Source organism: Calonectris borealis, chromosome 4 (assembly GCF_964195595.1).
Source record: "Calonectris borealis chromosome 4, bCalBor7.hap1.2, whole genome shotgun sequence".
NCBI classification, from domain to species: domain Eukaryota; kingdom Metazoa; phylum Chordata; class Aves; order Procellariiformes; family Procellariidae; genus Calonectris; species Calonectris borealis.
Window position 1 is genome coordinate 68,772,282 of NC_134315.1, and position 17,584 is coordinate 68,789,865.

Genomic DNA, 17,584 nt, shown 5'->3' on the forward strand with positions numbered 1-17,584 from the left:
GGCTCAGAAATGCTTCTCATTAATTATTTTGGATGCTTGATTCAGTAACTTGTAGACTCAGTCTTTTTACTCCCAAAGACTAAGACAGCATGAGATTAAAGTAAAGGCCTTATTCTGAGATGCACCAAGTATTTCCAAATAATTGATTTCAGAGCAGTTTGCAGATACTCAGTTACTTAGAGAAATGTGGGCAGACTACTGCGGAAGAATGGAATAAATTCTTTTTTCTTATCAGTTGCAACACTTATTATGTTGAGCTTTATTGTAATAATAAGCTACTGTAACTAATGAGACTGCAAAACTGTGACTCAAGCAACAGTTCATTTCAGAAGCAGTGGTATCTGTACAGGGAAAAAGCTGATGCTAGATGAGATACTAGAGGTCAATTAATTTCATCTTCCTTTAGAGAAATTGGAGATAATCTAAATTTTTTTATTTAGTTCGTTTCTTCCTTTCCCACACTTGGACTAATGATAAGCTGTGTTTCTTTTAGACCCACATTTCAAACATGCCTGGTTTTGGTTGGGGTTTTTTTCCTATGCAATTTGGGAATTGTTTCTGTTCTGTAAACTTTTTACGTGTCTTCTCTTACTCTGATTTTGGAGATAATTGCCTTTATTTAGTCTTTGAAAGGGCGAGGAGTGTAAATTAGGAATACTTCGCTGAGCCAAGCTTTGCACAACTGATTGTCTGGAAGAAATTTTGCAAGGCAATGTTAGCATGCAGTCCAAGTGTGTTTCTTCTAATGAAAATTCATGCTTTGCCTCAGGGACATTTGAGCAGAAATCTGTTTATACAAATGCAGCAGAATTTGAATTTGTACCATGTCTTCTCACAAACTGAAACCCATAAGGCTTCACAGAATCAAATGATATAGTAACAAGATTGTGGTACATATGTAAATGATGAGAGAGAAACAGCAAAAAAAGCAAGTAATTCCACAAGCAATGGAACTTACAAATACTGGTTTCCAAGAATTTGTGTGTTGTGGTTTGATTCTCAGATGTCTTACAAGTTGCAAGCTCTGATCAAAGCTTTTTCCGCATCTGTAATGTTCGTAACATCTCTCTATCATGTGAATTTGTTGAGTACATATAAACTCCATTTCAGCAATCTTCTGCATAGAGCACAAGTAGGATCTTGTTCTTCTACCCATCCTGCAGTTTTTGTGAAATTCTCTGTAACTTGATAATGATGATAACTCTGTTCTCTAAAATTTATTGAAATTGGGTAAGGGGTTCATAATTGTTTTTGAAAGATGGAGGGACAGACAGGTAAAGACCTGAAGCTGACTGTATTAAAAGCAAAAAAACCCCATATTCAGACATGAGGGTTGCATAAGCCTCCTTTCACAGAACCAAGCGAACAGTTCTATCAGGTGAGATTTATGATGAACTACTACATAGGCATTTTTTTCCAAAGCACAGGAAATGGCTAGGTCAGGTCTGAAGCACAGAGTTACATATGTAAATAAATAAATACAAATATAAATATAAGTGAAAACCTATGCATGCTGTATCTTTGAAGCAAATAAGTACAAAATATACCAAAGAGGAAATGTTTAGTGAGGTAGTTTGAAAAAAATGCATATTGAAAACAAGGAGAATAACTGGATTCTAAAATTAAAGAAAACTCTGCAAAGCGTTTGAAGTTGAGATGCGAGACTGTATATAAGAGGAAACAGTCAATGAAAATTTACACTGACTGGACTGAAAAGAATTGGGAATTGTGAAGTCCACAAAAAAGATGATTGTGATAGTTAAATGGATTTTGATTATGATGAACAGATGTTACAAAAAGTGTAAGAAGTTAATGTGAAACTTACGGAATAGAGATCCGATCAGCTGCAGAGAAAAGCTAAGCTTGGTTCAGCTGAGAGGAATGCAAATAGCAGACACAAAACCATCTATAAAATAAGAGGAGGATGGAAGGATACTTGTGTAAAGTTGTTCTGATGTAAAAGAGAAAGCAGCTTCTGTGCAACAGCAGAGGAAAATCCCAACTAAACCTACACTGTTTTTGATGCAGAAAGAGAAATGCCAGAGCACCTTTTTGCAGAACTTGGCAGGAAAAGGAAAAGATAAAATTAAATATGATTGAATTTCAGAATTGTGGAAGACTTTTGTTTGTTCTTTTGGAAAGGTAGCTTTTTCAGAATTGAGGGTAGATACAATACGAGGAGGAATATTTACCATTATCAGTGGGAAGAATAGGAGAGATTTTAAAAAGTAAGTACCTTAGTAAGTTTTACAGAAACAGTTCCCCCCTCACCGTAATTGCCACATCATAACACCCTTTGTCCGTATGATTGGTTTGTGAGTGGGAGCAGCAGCCGCTAGTGAAAAGGCAAAAGAGCATGCATGGCAAAAAAGAGTCTGAGACCTCCCGAGACCTCACTTGTCACTGTTATTTAGGCTCTGTCTGTCCTTCCACTGGCTGGAGGGGATGGAATGAGGATCACCAATTAGTTTTTCAGGCTTTGATCCCTAAGTGAGCTTCCAAAAATCATTCTAAAGCATTCTAAAAAAAACCCTCTCACATCTTTTAGATATTTTACCCTCTTTTTTTCTTTAGTTAAAAAGTTTTGTATTTTATAATGCTGCCACTAAGGTCAGTCAGCTCTTTGGGGAGTAGGAAGATGTTTTTTCCATCTAGGCTGAACAGGCTTAAAGTATGCTTTGGGTGTGCACATGCATATATCTTTGCCAGATAATAGAGCCAATTATTGGTTTGAAAGTAATAAATGTTTGAAATGTTAATGCTGGAAGGAAAACTGTTAGCTTTTCGTGACTTGTGGTTGGTATCAGTGCTGGTAAAGCCTAAAAATGGTCAATTTCAGGGTCTGAAACTTCTGCAGGTAGATGCTTTTTTTTGTAGAATTTGAGAGTCCTAAAGTTTCTGTCATGGATTGTTGCTGCTGCTCACTGTCTTATGTAGAGGGGATTGTCTCTGAACAATCAGATTATTGATTTGCTGATATAGTATGATTTTTTTGGTTCATCTAACCATCAGATAAATAACAGAAGAGGAGAATGCGCACAAAGCTTTTTCCTGCCTTGAAATAAAGAAGGGGCAATTTACAACTTACATCCATTCCTCATGTCTGTTTTCTGTTTAGCTTTATCATCTGCTCAATACAGTCTGTCAAAGGAGCAGTGAAGGTGTCAGGATGTAAAGAGACTCAGTAATTCAACTTTCTCAAAGGAAAGCATTGTTACTCATTTACTATGATTTTTGATACAGTTTGAGGATGAAATGTTTTGAATAAAATTCAGCCAACTCTCATTCAATACCATGCTCTTAGGCACTACTACAGAGCACAGTCAGAAGACTGTATTTAGGTTTATAACATATGAACATAAATTTGTATGTATTTATACAGGCATATATGTCACAGAGAAGCACACAGAAATACATAAACCAATTTAAAGAACTTTTCTTTTTAATATACTTTAGAAGATTTGTGTGAATGTAAACATTTGGGAAACTTGTGCAGCAGAAGTCACTGTAGGCACTAGCATTTTGACCTTGTAAATAAAAATATGCAGGATTATATCTTTCACTTGAAATGTAACGGATGTTTAAAAATTTGTGGAATTTTAATTACTGCTTCTTAGCCTGGCACAACAGATGCTATAAATTTCCTAGCAGATTTGTGCATGAGGCATATTATATATGACACCACACTATTTAATTCCACTATTTAATGAAAGGCTACTTATTAAAAATTTTTCTAGCCAAACAAGGAATCTCTTGCCATGTAACCATAATGGATGGAAATAATAAGTAAATCACCAGTTTACATGTATGCAAGCAATATTTTCTATATATTATTCATAGCATTTGTATGGTTAACAATTCTAATAAACTATCAAACCCCATTAAAATCCTTGAATGCTGTGAGAGTAAGACAAAGAACTCTGTAAGCATAAGGCACAAAATATCCTTGTGCACATCAAACTGTTATGGACTTCCACAGTTCTGCATTCACTATGACTATAACCTCATGTTCACGATGTGTAAGTAGTGTTGTGCATAGTTGCTATGATAATAACCATATTCTCAGAACTCTTTGGACAGCTTTAATAATGTTTCACTGTGTTCCACTGACCCTCATTTTGACTTAGATTTAATGCAGCTATAGTCTAAATAGATTACTAGGTTCATATATTTAAGAATTAACATGGCAGGTGCCCCTCTGTGGGCATCTTTCATTCTTTTTGCTGATATAGATTATGTTTATTATGTTTATTTTGTACAGAGCATTAGAATAAATAACACAGTATAGTACTGTATTATTAATACCTCTTTTTTGGTATTAATCTGTGCTTAAGTGCCAAATGTTGATGCTACTTTAAATGGTCTCTTCCTATTTTTGAGTACTGAAGTGCTACAAACGTGAACTGCCCAGCTAATGTCCTGACCCATTGTAACATAAGTAAGTAAAATACTGGTGTGGACCAAAACGTTTTCCAACATAAACCTGAAAACCAACAACAACAACAACATGCAAAACATACTGGTGCATGGAATATATCCACCACACAAATAAAAGTTAAAAGACAAAAGGGCAGAGAGAAAATACAGTCACAGACAGATTCCATTTTGATATCTTCTGAAAAATTCCGGAGTGATTAATCTTAGGTGACAATCAGGTAAAAAGATTGTATTGCACCAGTCACGGACAATGGACAGTTCCTGCTTGGTTCAGAAGATCAAACCACCTGTGTAGTTCAAGTCAGCTTCTTGGTGTCATTATCACATCAATATAATTTTCAGAGACAGAATTACCATCCAGTGGATCTCAGTTCACAGAACATCACAGTTATAGTCAGTCTATCTACTCAGTCACCCCTAGAATTAGGTACAAGGGTGCACATGTCTGAATTGATTATGGAACAGTCACTGGGCTTCCTGTTGAAATAGCTTTGTTGTGACTTTTTTTTTCCTGTTTAATTCTGAAGTGGTATCGGAGTCCTTAATTGTCAGTTTATGCTGTCTTTATGGCTGCTTCGATCTGTATTGTGATTGTTTAGTTCTTGATTTTTCCACTGAATGCTTGTTCCATTCATGGGCACTGAAGTCACTAGACTCTTAGATTGGGAGCAGCAACAGCAAAGACATGACTGGGAATAAAAAAAAAAAAAAAAGAAAGGTTAACACAAATCTATCAACTCTATGCAGATTGCCAGCTATATTTTTCATTCATAAATGAACAGACGATTCTAGCCGAAGGGAGTGATAGCTGCACTCAGGCATATTTTTTATCCTAGGATGCAAACAATTCTTGTGATTAAACATCACTAATGCAGCAAATTAGGCCCAGTCTGTGCCTCTTATTTAAGAAAAAATTGCACAGTATCAAAAGGGAAAATTTGTTTGACTAAGGTAAATAGATTGAGAACTGACAGAACTCAATACATATTGTAAGAGGGATCAGTGTGCTGCTTAGCATGTAAGAGAAAAGAAGAAAATTCCCCAGCCTGTGACTTAGGTCTCTTCTCACATCTTAGAAGAAGGCAAAATTGTTTAGGAAAAGGGACAGTGAATATATTGAGGTGTATCTTTTTTCACAGTTAAGAATAGAAGGTCATTCAGGATCATACTCCCAGGTTTTTCACAGGCTGGTACGTTCAGTTGTCTCTTCTGAGAGGAGCGGAAAGGATTCTTCAGCTATCCTCCCCTCCCTTCACAAAAACTAGTGCCTAATTCTATGTAAATAAAATCTCTACTTTAGGGGAAAGAGTTATGGCCTCAGAGGAGCAATGGCAATAACAGCAGTAGATCCATAACTTCTGTGAACTCAGTGAGAAGGGAGTGTTGCAGAGAGGTAAAGCCAGACTTAAGATATATGTACTATCTATCTATGGGTGGGTATGTAAAATAGCAACAGAGGTAGGGTGAGAAACTCAAATACAAAATGGAAAGACTGCCTGAATTAATGACCTTGATACTAGAAGGGAAAGGGTAAGCTATAATAAGAAGCTGGAAAGGATTAAATAATAGCTGAAAATTCTTTAATTAGAGTTGTTGGATGGTAATTTTATTTGGAAGGACAAATGGGAAGAATGAACTAATGATATGAGGAGCAGCTTGGTAGTACCCACTGTTACTTCTCCCTTTCACCTTGAGGACAAGTCCAGGCATGTTATCCTCTCCACAGTTCCCAAATGAAGTAGGGGACCATAAAAAGCAAAGCTGACTTCTTATTTATTATGTGAAAATACTCCCTTAAAATAGTTTGTAAGTCTGAGCAGGCTACAGACAAATAGGTAGTCCCTGTTCTAATAATTTATTACATTTTTTCAGTAGCTTGAGTTGCCTATTTGCAGACTTAAAGTTTAGTGTCTGTCATCTTTTGTTTTTCTTTGCAGGTAAAGCTATTTCAGTCTTCCTCTTCCATTTCATTACTTTCTTTACCACTATATGCTCTCATTTTCTTTCTTTCTGCATTGTCTTTATTAGGTGGGGGCATGCAGAGGCACAGTGTCACAAGGAAATTATTTTAGCCATAAAATAAGTTTTCATGTGTAAGAACTGGAAAAAATGCAGGTAAAAGCCATAATGCGTATTTAATTGCCAAAGTCAACTCAGGTGCCTGCTTTAGTATTCAAGCCTGAAAATTTTAGTCGTTAATGGGATTGTTTAACTGCAGGCAGCTTGGTGTCCTATGTATGTGTTCCTTGTCTTCATCTAGAGTGGGAAATATGTTATCAACCAAATTCTATTTCATGTACATGTCACATGCAGATAAACAGTACTCACAAGAGCACGTCTATCTCAGTTTACATGTTTACATATGAGGCCTATGTCAAACTTATTTACTGATTTAGCATTTCAGATAAAGTGGATAGTTCCACTTTCAGTTTGGTATGCGTGCTATGTGAGCTGCTAGCTGGTAAACTAGACAATTTATAATCTTCCATTCCTTTTCATGCCTCTTCTCCCAACTGCTAAAAATAGATAATAACAGTTAATACAGTTCATTAACTGGACATAAAAACTTATCAAGAAGATCTTACCTGGAAACAGTTTTTAAACTTCTTGCTCACAAAATACAGAGCTATTGGGTTTATACAAGAGTTCATGGTTGCCAGGTTGATGCTGATGTAATCCAATGGCAGCAAGAAACTAGGCAACAAAAGAGAAAGCAAAACATTTAAACTGTTCATATACTGTAGAAGCATCCGTGCTCTTTGTGGTTACAATCTCTTCTGTCATAGAAACTAATTCTCTTTTACCTAACTCCCTCAATCTAATCTTGTACCATGCCAGGTCTATGATAACCTGTCTCACAGTTCACAAAAGCCAGAAGAAAGTGATTGCAATGGTGACAGACAACATTTATTAAAATTATGCTACCCCATCAAAACTGAAACCCCTGAAAATGGATGCAGCTGAAAAGTCATAAAATAAAGTGTTTGCTCTTCTAACACCACAGTTGCATGCACAATGACATTTCCCACATAAACTCCAAGTGTGCTGTATTATATTTTTTCAGTATAAGCAGTTGATTGACATAGAAAATGAAGTACCTGAGCAGTTCACATCTGCCGGGGTCTCTTTCGTTGTATACCATTTTCTTCAAAATTCGGCTCAAATGGAGAGGGAACCAGCAAAGAGCAAAAATCACTACTAAGCAGAAAACTGTCTTTGCAACTTCTCGACGCTAGAAAAAGAAGTAAAGATAACTATGACTGAGTGCCTAATTCATATTGGTATTCATATTCATATTGGCCTAATTCATATTTCCCCTTTTTCCATGTATGACATCACTCCTGCTTGATAAACCACTTCTACCTAACCCTTGATGTGGGGCCATCTGTAAACCCAAGGCACCTAAATCAATTGGCAATAAAAGTTCCATTCAATCATGTACCTAGTCAGGATGTCAAATTCTCTCTGATGTATTATTTTATATTTAGTATGCCTCATATTACATAAAGGGATATGGCACAGTATATTAATTTTGCTATGTGATCCTTGCTATGTGATCTTGATGTTCTTAAGTAAATAGTTCCTCTACAAACAAAATTTTAGAAATGTCTGTATTACAGCTTAATCTTATAATACTTAGTCAGCAAATAATTTCAATGTAATGGATATTTTATATAGCTCTAGAGATTTACAAATGTTTTAGTGGTTTTTTGACAATGCATACCAGTGGTGTTTGGTAGGCATGGACTTGATAAAGAGAAGCATATGAAGGGGTAAGGACACCACTTCTGAAACTGCCACTGTAATGTAACAATAACGAGCATTGCAAGGCTCTGTCATTAAAAAACTTAAAGTCAAATGTGTGATTACAGCAAGTCTTGTTAGGCTTTGAATATGACTATTATTGTTTCTTCTTCCTTATAATAGCAGTTTTTATCAAAATACGAAAAGGATCGTGACTAGACATTAACGTGGACAAGGCTGTAGGAAAGGAAGGAAGGAAGAAGGGCAACAGGTGATAGCTAAAAAGACAAGCATTTGTAAATTGTGGCATAAAGTCATCCTCCAGCAACCAGTCTGAGTCGCTTGCTGGGCACTGCACGTCAGAATGGGAAAGCTGGAGGGTGGACTCCCCACCCGGTACATACCATTCTAGTTCTAACGGGCGGAGTGGCTTGTGTGTGGCCCTAGGACAGACCGTGTTGCAGGCCCTGGGGCCTAATGAGGGGAAAAAGTGGAGGATCTGCACAGGGGGAGGATTTTCTGGTCTGCCCTGATCTGGAATGAACCAGCAGAGGAGGAACCTCTGACAGAACTCACTCTGACGCAGAGGGGACTGCTTTAGGGATTCACATCCGTGAATGTGGAATTTGAAAGAAAGAGTGGAATTTGAGGGGCTGATGTTAATGCAGGGGAAAAGCTACAGATTGTTTTTAAAATTTCAGTTAGGAATTAAACATCAGATAGTGCTGCAAAAACAGCAAAGTGAGATCTGATGGTTCTGTGGGTGACTTTACTCTGATCATTTGTTTGTACTATTCTCCTGTTGCTCTTTTCAAAGCAGCTGCAGTAGTGGTACTGCAACAGTGCAATAACCCTGGAAAAAAAAATCCACTCTATTCTAAACCAGGTTATTCTACAATTGCTTTTTATACGAAACTAAAGTTGCATATCAAAGTGTGCCAAAAGCAGGGAGGACCCATGGAGTCGTATCTTTATGAATAAGAAGAAACATTTTTTTGGCAAATCTTTGTAGTTAAATTTCAAAGCATTTAGCCAGTAGCGATTTGAGATCAAAGAGCAGGAGAGCACAACTGTCACACATCCTTAAGAAAAGAAAGAAACTGGCTGGTTTCCTGAGCGTGCTGTCTTCAATACCTCCTTACACTATGATTTAGTCTTGCGTTCTAGGGTTAGATGAATACCTTAGCGTCATAAATAACCTACATCCTCACTTTCTATTTCTGTAATTTACTTATTCAAGTATACTTTGAAACATTTCTAAGCTAACCCGAAGAGAGAAGAACAGTATTTTCAAACATTGGTGTTCCTAATATTTACCTGCTTAAGGTGTTCACTGAGAGCGATTCTCAAGTTGCTGTTTCTTCTGTTTAACATTTCACAAGTCATTAGCGTATAAAAGATGGCAGTACACGCCAGTGGCATGCAGAAATAGAAACCAAACAGCCACCAATCCTTTGCATCTTTGTAAAACTGCAGATAAGGTAAAGAAGAGAGAAGATATTTTCTTACGATTCAATGGAAAGTACCACAGAAAGGTCTTGGAAAGCGTGACAGTTGGTACACTGGTATCTGTCTATTGGTGAACAGCACAAATTATGTAAACTTTCTTACTGTTGATCTGTTTTGGACCAACATCAAAATGGGAATTGTGGCAAAAAAACATTTATTTTACCTTATGGATAGCCTGCCTGTACCTTTGTTGCAATCTGTCTTGGGTTGGAATTAATTTTTTTTCATTGTGTTTTCTGAACATTTACTCTCATTCATGAAAACTGGAATCCAGTTTCATGAAAAAGACATGCCAAAATGTAGACAGCGTCAGTTTGAGATAACAAATCTTGCTAAAAGCCTGTCTCAGGAAATGCCATTTAACTCTACGGCTGCTGTCCTGATTCCAAAAAAGGAAAATTCAAAATGTCTTGTAAGTTTAATCACCTTTTGTTATCAGTGAAAAGGTTGGTAGTTGGTTTGCTTATGTACTGGGCAGATAGGAGCCACTTCATAAGTGTTTGTCTGATATATGCAAAGCTTAGGACGGGTGGCTTCTAGTGGTACGGTTACTTTTAACCCTTTGCCTACCATTCATCCCATTTGCCTTTTGTGACAGGACACTGAGGGACTTGATAAAGTAGCAGTACTTTGCTGTGTAATTTTAAGTGTTAGCTGTGGTTTAAGCTGTGGTTTAGTTAATACATTTATGTATTATGGGAAATACTACATTTGACAAAACATTGAAAATTACTCTTTTCTGTAGACGATTATATTTTCAGACTTGAGAAAATACTGTATCTTGGTTTTTAACTTTTATGCTCAGGCAAAAGCGTGCACTGAAATATGACATTTTAAATACTTCCTGTCTCTATGTTATTAGTCACTGAGATGGATGTGTGTAAAAGGGAACTTTCTTTCTCATAATCTTTCCCCTAGCTTGTTTATTCCTAGCGGATGTGCTCTTGTAACATCACAGTTCCCACACCAAATGTCAAAATGCTAATAACTGAGGATTATATGAATCCTGTTTGAAAAAGTCAAACTTCTGACATCTTGTTTACATTTAAAACTGAATGGTACTAAACTGTGAAAGATGAAAAAAATTGGTGCAATTAATAGACTGGTATTTAATAATATTTTAAAATCTGCTTTAGTTACACTAGAAAGTTGATTTACTAAGAAAAAGGGAATGCTTTTGATTTTCCTCCCTCTGCCCCAACACAGTTAGCTGCTTACAGATCTTGCTAATTTACAGTATGCTCCTGGTATCTAGGCCACAACCCCACCTCACAGGACATTTTGTATTGTGTTGATTAGCTTCTTTCCTCCTCCTCATTAGTCTCATCCCTGCGTGAGGAGGGGCTACAGTCTGCTGCATAGTTGCACTCTCCTTGGGGACAGAATTTTCCCCACTGGGAACAGAGCTCCTGCCAGCAGAAAACCAGAAAACAATATGTCTTATATTTGAAGAGTTTGTATTGAGGGGAAATCTAATTACCACTCCTTCTGCAGAGAAAAGGATTACAAATACATGGAAACAATTATCTTTTCCGTGGCAAATTCCTCCAAGTCAGACTAGAATCATATTGGTTGGGCAGCACCACAAAATGTGTACTGTGTGAATCCATGCTATGTTTACAAGAAAACTTTCTGTCATATCAGTCTGCCAGCTTTCGTGAGCATTGCCTGTCAGTCAAGAAAACACACACACCGAGTTCTGTGTCACAACCCTGACCAACGCATCAATTCTGTATGAGGACCTGGCTTTGTGAAGTTATAAAACCTACATGAAAATGTCTGTAAATGATTAATTGTGGAATCTGAGTTTCACAAAACTTACATCAAAGCACAAAATTGGGTTGATTTAAGAGAAGTAGACATTCTTTTGTTTGTCTTGAAAGCCCACATGGAACTGGTTTTCTACAGGAAATGTGCATTTTAAACAAGTTTCCTAGTGCACTCAGCCTCTTGGGAATCATGGTCTAGCATGAATCATTTACATCTTTCAAGGATAGCTTTAAACATGAATAAAGCTCCTATTAAAAACAAAAGTTAATCATAAATCCTTCCCAAAGTTTAGTAATTGTTTATTGTGGTGTTTGTGGTAGTAAATACTATAGTTAAGGTTAAAATGGTATTTCCATTTTAATCTCATGTTTGTACTTGCTTGCAGCGCATTGAAACACAACACTCTCCATTTTGACTGACATGTCCAACATTTACTCTCAGCTTGGATGTAAATGCTGGTTTGTTTCCTTGAAAATCAAACTGGCGTGGGGAGATTTGGAGCTTTTGAATTATGCTAAGTAAGTAAAAGATACTAATTCCTGCTAATAAAACAAAACAAGCTATTGTACTTACCACATTAAGAACAAAACAATAATCATTAAAGTTAGCATGCCTATGGAAGACCTGAACTGTAGTGTTTTTGAGAAGAGGGAAAAGAAAACTATTCTTTTTCTTAGGGAGAGAGGAAGTGAAGATTGTCCAGGCACATTTGTGGAGAAAAACACCCATTACAAAAGGGAAGTTTGCTGCAGTGTGCATTTCATATATCATATTCTTGTAACTACAGTACCTACAATCATATAATCTGTAGAGTTTAGAAACAAAGATATAGTAAGTCCTGGGCAATTCCACTCCATCTTCACCTGCATTAGTTATTTCCATTAAGGAATTCCTTTTGTCTTCTCTTGCAATTGTCTCTTGCTCTTTCTGCCATCCCTGCAGTCTACGTAATCCTGCCAAAGTTGGGGAGGTTCCTCTGAAAAACACTAATCATCCACACGTTTTACCTTCTAAATTTCCTAGCTCCATTTTGCCCTATCCTTCCCAATTCTAGCCCAAGCCATGTTCTGATCCAATAAAAGGAGAAGTGCCAGACATTCAAAAAAGAGAAACTTGCACTCTATCATGAAAAATTCTAGTCTGGAAAAAAGTGTGGCCTTTCCCTCAAGACTTAAGACCTTGCACTACCTTCCTTCTCTGAAACAAAACAGAATATTACTCTTTTTTTATTACTGGGTGAATGGTGGCTGGCCCTTCTTTGGGTTCACAAAGAAAAAATTAAGATACCGCTTTCCCATTTTCTCAGTGTAAGGCCAGGTGGAAAATCACTATCCCCCTATGCAGTAAAGATCTATTAATTCTGTAGTGACTACTCACCTGACTTGCTTTGAACAAGCTAATGTGGGTATTGGCAACTGTTAAGCTGCAGTAGCACAGAGGATGAGGGCTATGAAACGTGCCAGAGAAGCCTGTGTGTCTCAGGCACTTCTCTTGCTCTTGAGTTGCCGTATCTAGATGACAGCTAACAGTGCCCAAGCTACCTAGGCTGGAGATGTGAGTCTGTCAGATTTGTAGTCATAATTTCTTGTAAATGAAGGGAGTATTCTCTGACTTTGTAAGTGCATATAGAATAGGAAAAGTTATGTCAGAGCATGGCCCCACCCTTTTCTTTATCTGCCAAAAGAGCTGGCTACTGCATGCAAAATGATGACTAATCATGGTAAAACATGGTTTTTGACAGTTACAAGCTCCAAGGTGTTATACCTAGAAACACAATACCTTCCAAGGCTCTGGCTACCCTGATACATCTCTTGATTTTACTTTAAAGCAGGCCCGAATTGCAAATTTCTGTATTAAGAATCCTCAGTAGTAAAGAAATGAAAATGTTGTAAAGTCCCATTTAGTATCTCTGGCTGAAAGTAGAGACAGGTCACTGTAAATGAAGGATCCTCTTTGCACCAATATACATTAGAATACATTTTGCACTTTAATGGATGAATAAAGCGTATTATAATCCAGTATCTTACTTGTCTAACCTATATACTGTGGATTCCAAAAAGAGAAGAAAGGATGTTACTTACCAACATAAAATTATTTGTAGGATTGAGCATGCAGGTAACATAACCTTCATCCTTGTATCTGAAAGGTACCACAGCAAAACCAATTGCTTCCGGAATAGCCAGTATGAAGGACAGAAGCCAAATGGAGAAAATTTCAATAGCAGTGATCATAGGGATTCCAATTCCCTGAACACGGCTCCAGGAGGCAACTGCTCTATACCTGAAAGAGACAGGCATTAGTTTCCAACCTTCAGTTTCTTCCTTAAATTCAAAGATCTTGGTTCAATTTTATATATTAAGTAAAATCCTAAAGCTGACACCTTAGACTTGTATTGCTTGTTTTTTCTGCCTGTTCCGGGGGCTCTGCCAGCTATCAAGCCACCTAGGACACAGCAGAGCACATCAAGGGGTGGATAGCAGAGAGCTGGCTGCAACTGTTCTGCTTAGGATTGCATGGAATTCTGCTATGGGGACTGCACTAATGATTTCTAATTAAAGTAGGCAAGGTTTGAGAGGACAGACTATATCTTTCACTAGATCAACTGACATAACAGAAGGAAAAAAGCTTCCAGGCACACAAGCCGTTCTAATAGATACAAAACAGCTATCTCCTTCAGCTACGTCAGCTGTAACAGCAGTGCTATCTGAAGTGAAGTTGTCAGCTTCCATGCAAGGAAATACTGTGAAAATACTCTTGATGAAATGAAAATATGTTTGTTCTATTTAAACTATTCAATGTTAAAAATACTGGTTTTATGCAGTATATTCTGTATTTGCCTTATACTACAACTGAGTGCTAGTTAGGACTGTCTGACAGCTATCTCAGCCTCTGCATCACCTTTCAGATGAGAAACTGAAGTGCATGGCTAAGAAGTCTGTACAGGCCAAACCCGACATATTTTCCTTCTACTTTATCCCTTAGATAGCAAGTTTCTCTGTAAAAAGTGGAATTACTGAAACCTGCTTTCCTATGTGTATGCGTCTCATAACTGTAATCTTGGTAAAACGTGAGAACTCTTAAAGAAGTTTCAAATACAGCCCACACATTTCTCCCTTTTCCTCTTCCTGTCTTTACCTTCTCTGTCCCTCCAAAACTGGAGGATTCTTGTTATCAGGCTGCAGCCTTTCCCCCAGTCAGGGAACTGAAAGGGTCTTTCTCCTCTATTTGTCTGCCAGTTTTCAAGGAACTTGTAGAAATTTATTAGCTTTGAGACCTCAACCTCTTTGTCAACTCTGGACAAAAGGTTTGAAAATTATTTGGAGGAGACTGATAGGCATACTATACAGAGTACAAACCAGTCCATAAATAAAATTTTCGGTAGTAGACTTAACTGTTGTCTAGCAATAACTGCAGTAAACGAGTTACTTAGCATTTCCAACAATTTAGCAAAGACAGTGCTATTTAAAAATTATGGCAAGAAAAATATGATTTTTGATCTCGTAATAATCTGAAATGCATGCTGGAGAGCTTTCTGTCATTGGTGATGTGAAAGTTTCTAAACTGCTTATTTTACTTCCCCAAAATAATAGTACCTTCCCATTTGGAATTGGAATCTAATTAGGATCAGAGTGCTACATGGATATATCATGGCATCCACTGATGAAATAGTCTCCTTTAGTTGAGGAGAAAAAAAGTCAAGAAAGGTTGTTCATCTGCTTTAAAAAATGTCAGAATAAGAAGTCACTGAAGCAGATTATAAATTGTAAGGACCTGTGTCATTTTACTGTCCTCACTATGGCAAGTATTCTTTTCTTCCTCAGACATGTCCTCAATTTCTGCCCCCTTGAGTCCTGACAGATACATTTGGATATGTGCAGCTGCCACCTCTATTCTTAACACTTTTCCAAGGCATGAACCAAAGGTAAGCTTTTCAAAAAAAGCAAATAGGGTCGTGATTTTAGCTGATGACAGCAGCTAACTGGAGTACAAAAGGCACAAGGAAGGTGTAAGGTATGGGGAAAGGAGATGTCCTCCATAGACCAGGAGGATAAAAGTTGTAAGTATGTAAGCTCTGAGTTGCAGGGATGGGTGAGCTTTGGCAAGGGAAGGAAAGAACAGGGGAATTTAGATCAGAAAGCTTTAGGTTGGAGGATTATGTTGTGGAAGGATTAGGGTGGGATGGTAGAGAGGTGATTGGAAGGAATACAGAATTTTGGCATGGGCTTGAAGGCTCAGGGATAACAAGGGTTTAAAGAAAAGAGTAGTTGAGAACTCTGGGTTTGGATGCTTTGAGTGTACTGGGAAGTACTGGATTTTGAATTTCTAAGATGGAAGGAACGAAGAGCTTCCAATGGGAAAAAAAAACATTAGTTAAGGGGTATAGGACCTAGGCTACAGAGGTCAGTAAAATTTAGAGTTATTAAAAGGTATCCTTGCCCCTCCTCTAACCAAGACACTGATTTGGGATTCACACACACACCATTTCTTCTGATTTCCTGTATCACACCCCCTTCTTTGTTTGGGAGTGTGCTTATCAACAGGATGGAAAACTTGTGAATTAAATCCACTGTAGCCTTGATGTTAGAGAAAGGAAGATGCATGAATGCAAGATCAGGCTGTAAGCCCCTCACAAAAGCTTCAGAAAGCATTATTACACAACATCACTGGAAGGTGTCAGAGCCTTGTATGCCATCATTCTTGCAGTAAACAGACTAGATACTTTTGCTTTGATATCTATAGCAATACCATACACAGCACAGTCACAGGTGTACTACGGACAGGTTCTCAGTACCTCATTTTAACAGAAATGTATGTATAAAGATTTTGAACATACTAAAGCAAACTATGTAATTGAGAAAGTAACATTCAGCATCATATCTTCTCACACCTATTTATTCATATTAAAATTCAAATTTAATTTTAAATAATTTGTGATCTTCTCATATTTAATTTTACTAAATATCAAATTTTGGCTTTAATGACTAAATGGAATATTCATAGAAACATAACCTTTCACACAAACACTCAAATATTTGTGAACTTTGGAAATTTAACAATCAATTCGAAGTTTACTTTCTACTGACTGGCAATTTTACATCAGCTGCACAAGGTACATGATACTATCTCATCCTTGACTGAATGATGTTCTTAGCAAACAGGGGCCTGTAGATTGTACATATTTTTCAAGTAAGAACTGTAAAGTTTGTGTTGTGTCACCTGTGTAACTATGTAAGTGACAACAAATGGGTTGTAAATTGTGAATCCAATTCTTTCCTGTCTTGCATTTTTGTACCTGTTCTGTTTGAGTTACATCTATTTTGCACATGAGAAGATCAGTATGCACAGCAATAAGGATTTGGGTCATGTATGTATTTTATTAGCAATTTTTTTTTCAGTTCACAATTCGAATAACTACCAGGTAAGGAATTATTGGCTGAACAATTTTATGAATGGTTTCAGCTAAAGCATAAGAAGCTCAGTAATTAGATCAGAATTTGGTGAATGCATATTAACCTGCAATTACTTGGTCTCTTTACTCACTGCTGTAAGAGTGATTTGAAAAATAGTGGTAGTATAATTTTTCAAGTGGGTGTTCTGTGAGTTATGTAATGTATAGGATCTTTGTCTAGCCACAAACCTCCCACAATTAGGAGTGGAAAAATACTGCAGGGTTTATTTCCCTCATACTTACAAAATATAGGATGTCTGCCAGGGAACTGACATAAAATACATGTATTACGCATTACATTTAATTCCCCAATCTAAAATCTGTGTGCATGTGTTTTGTATTACTTTTCTTGTTTCTGTTTGTTTCCCTTTTGTCTCCAACCTTGCCTAAAATATTCAATTCTTTTCCAGGTCATTTCCTTTTCTCTGTTTAATGTTGTGGCTCCTCTGCTCTCTCCCCTTTTCATTTTCTACTGCTCATGCATGTGCTGTCAGCTTTAGTATATTGTGCCCTTCAGTTGCTCTCTCTCCTCTGTTTTCTTCTCCCTCTTCTCCCATTCTTAGCTATTTATTCCAACTTGCTTTTCATGGACTCTGCAGTCCCTCTTGCTACTTATGTTTAGAGATACATAGTATTTAAGGACAAGGGATCATTACTCGTGAAGTATACATACAT

The 17,584-nt window shown here is 37.1% G+C and overlaps 1 protein-coding gene across 1 annotated transcript in view; it reads right to left on the reverse strand.

Moving 5' to 3' along the window:
* Nucleotides 1-3,199: 3,199 nt before the first annotated feature.
* Nucleotides 3,200-17,584, reverse strand: part of EDNRA (endothelin receptor type A) — a 34,158-nt gene continuing 19,773 nt past the window's right edge. The window contains exons 4-8 of the mRNA XM_075150012.1: nucleotides 13,542-13,740; nucleotides 9,499-9,651; nucleotides 7,536-7,669; nucleotides 7,023-7,131; nucleotides 3,200-5,126 (exon numbers count right to left, since the gene is read on the reverse strand). Coding sequence (XP_075006113.1) covers nucleotides 4,986-5,126; nucleotides 7,023-7,131; nucleotides 7,536-7,669; nucleotides 9,499-9,651; nucleotides 13,542-13,740 — 736 coding nt within the window. The 3' untranslated portion in view covers nucleotides 3,200-4,985. The remainder of the gene's footprint in view (nucleotides 5,127-7,022; nucleotides 7,132-7,535; nucleotides 7,670-9,498; nucleotides 9,652-13,541; nucleotides 13,741-17,584) is intronic.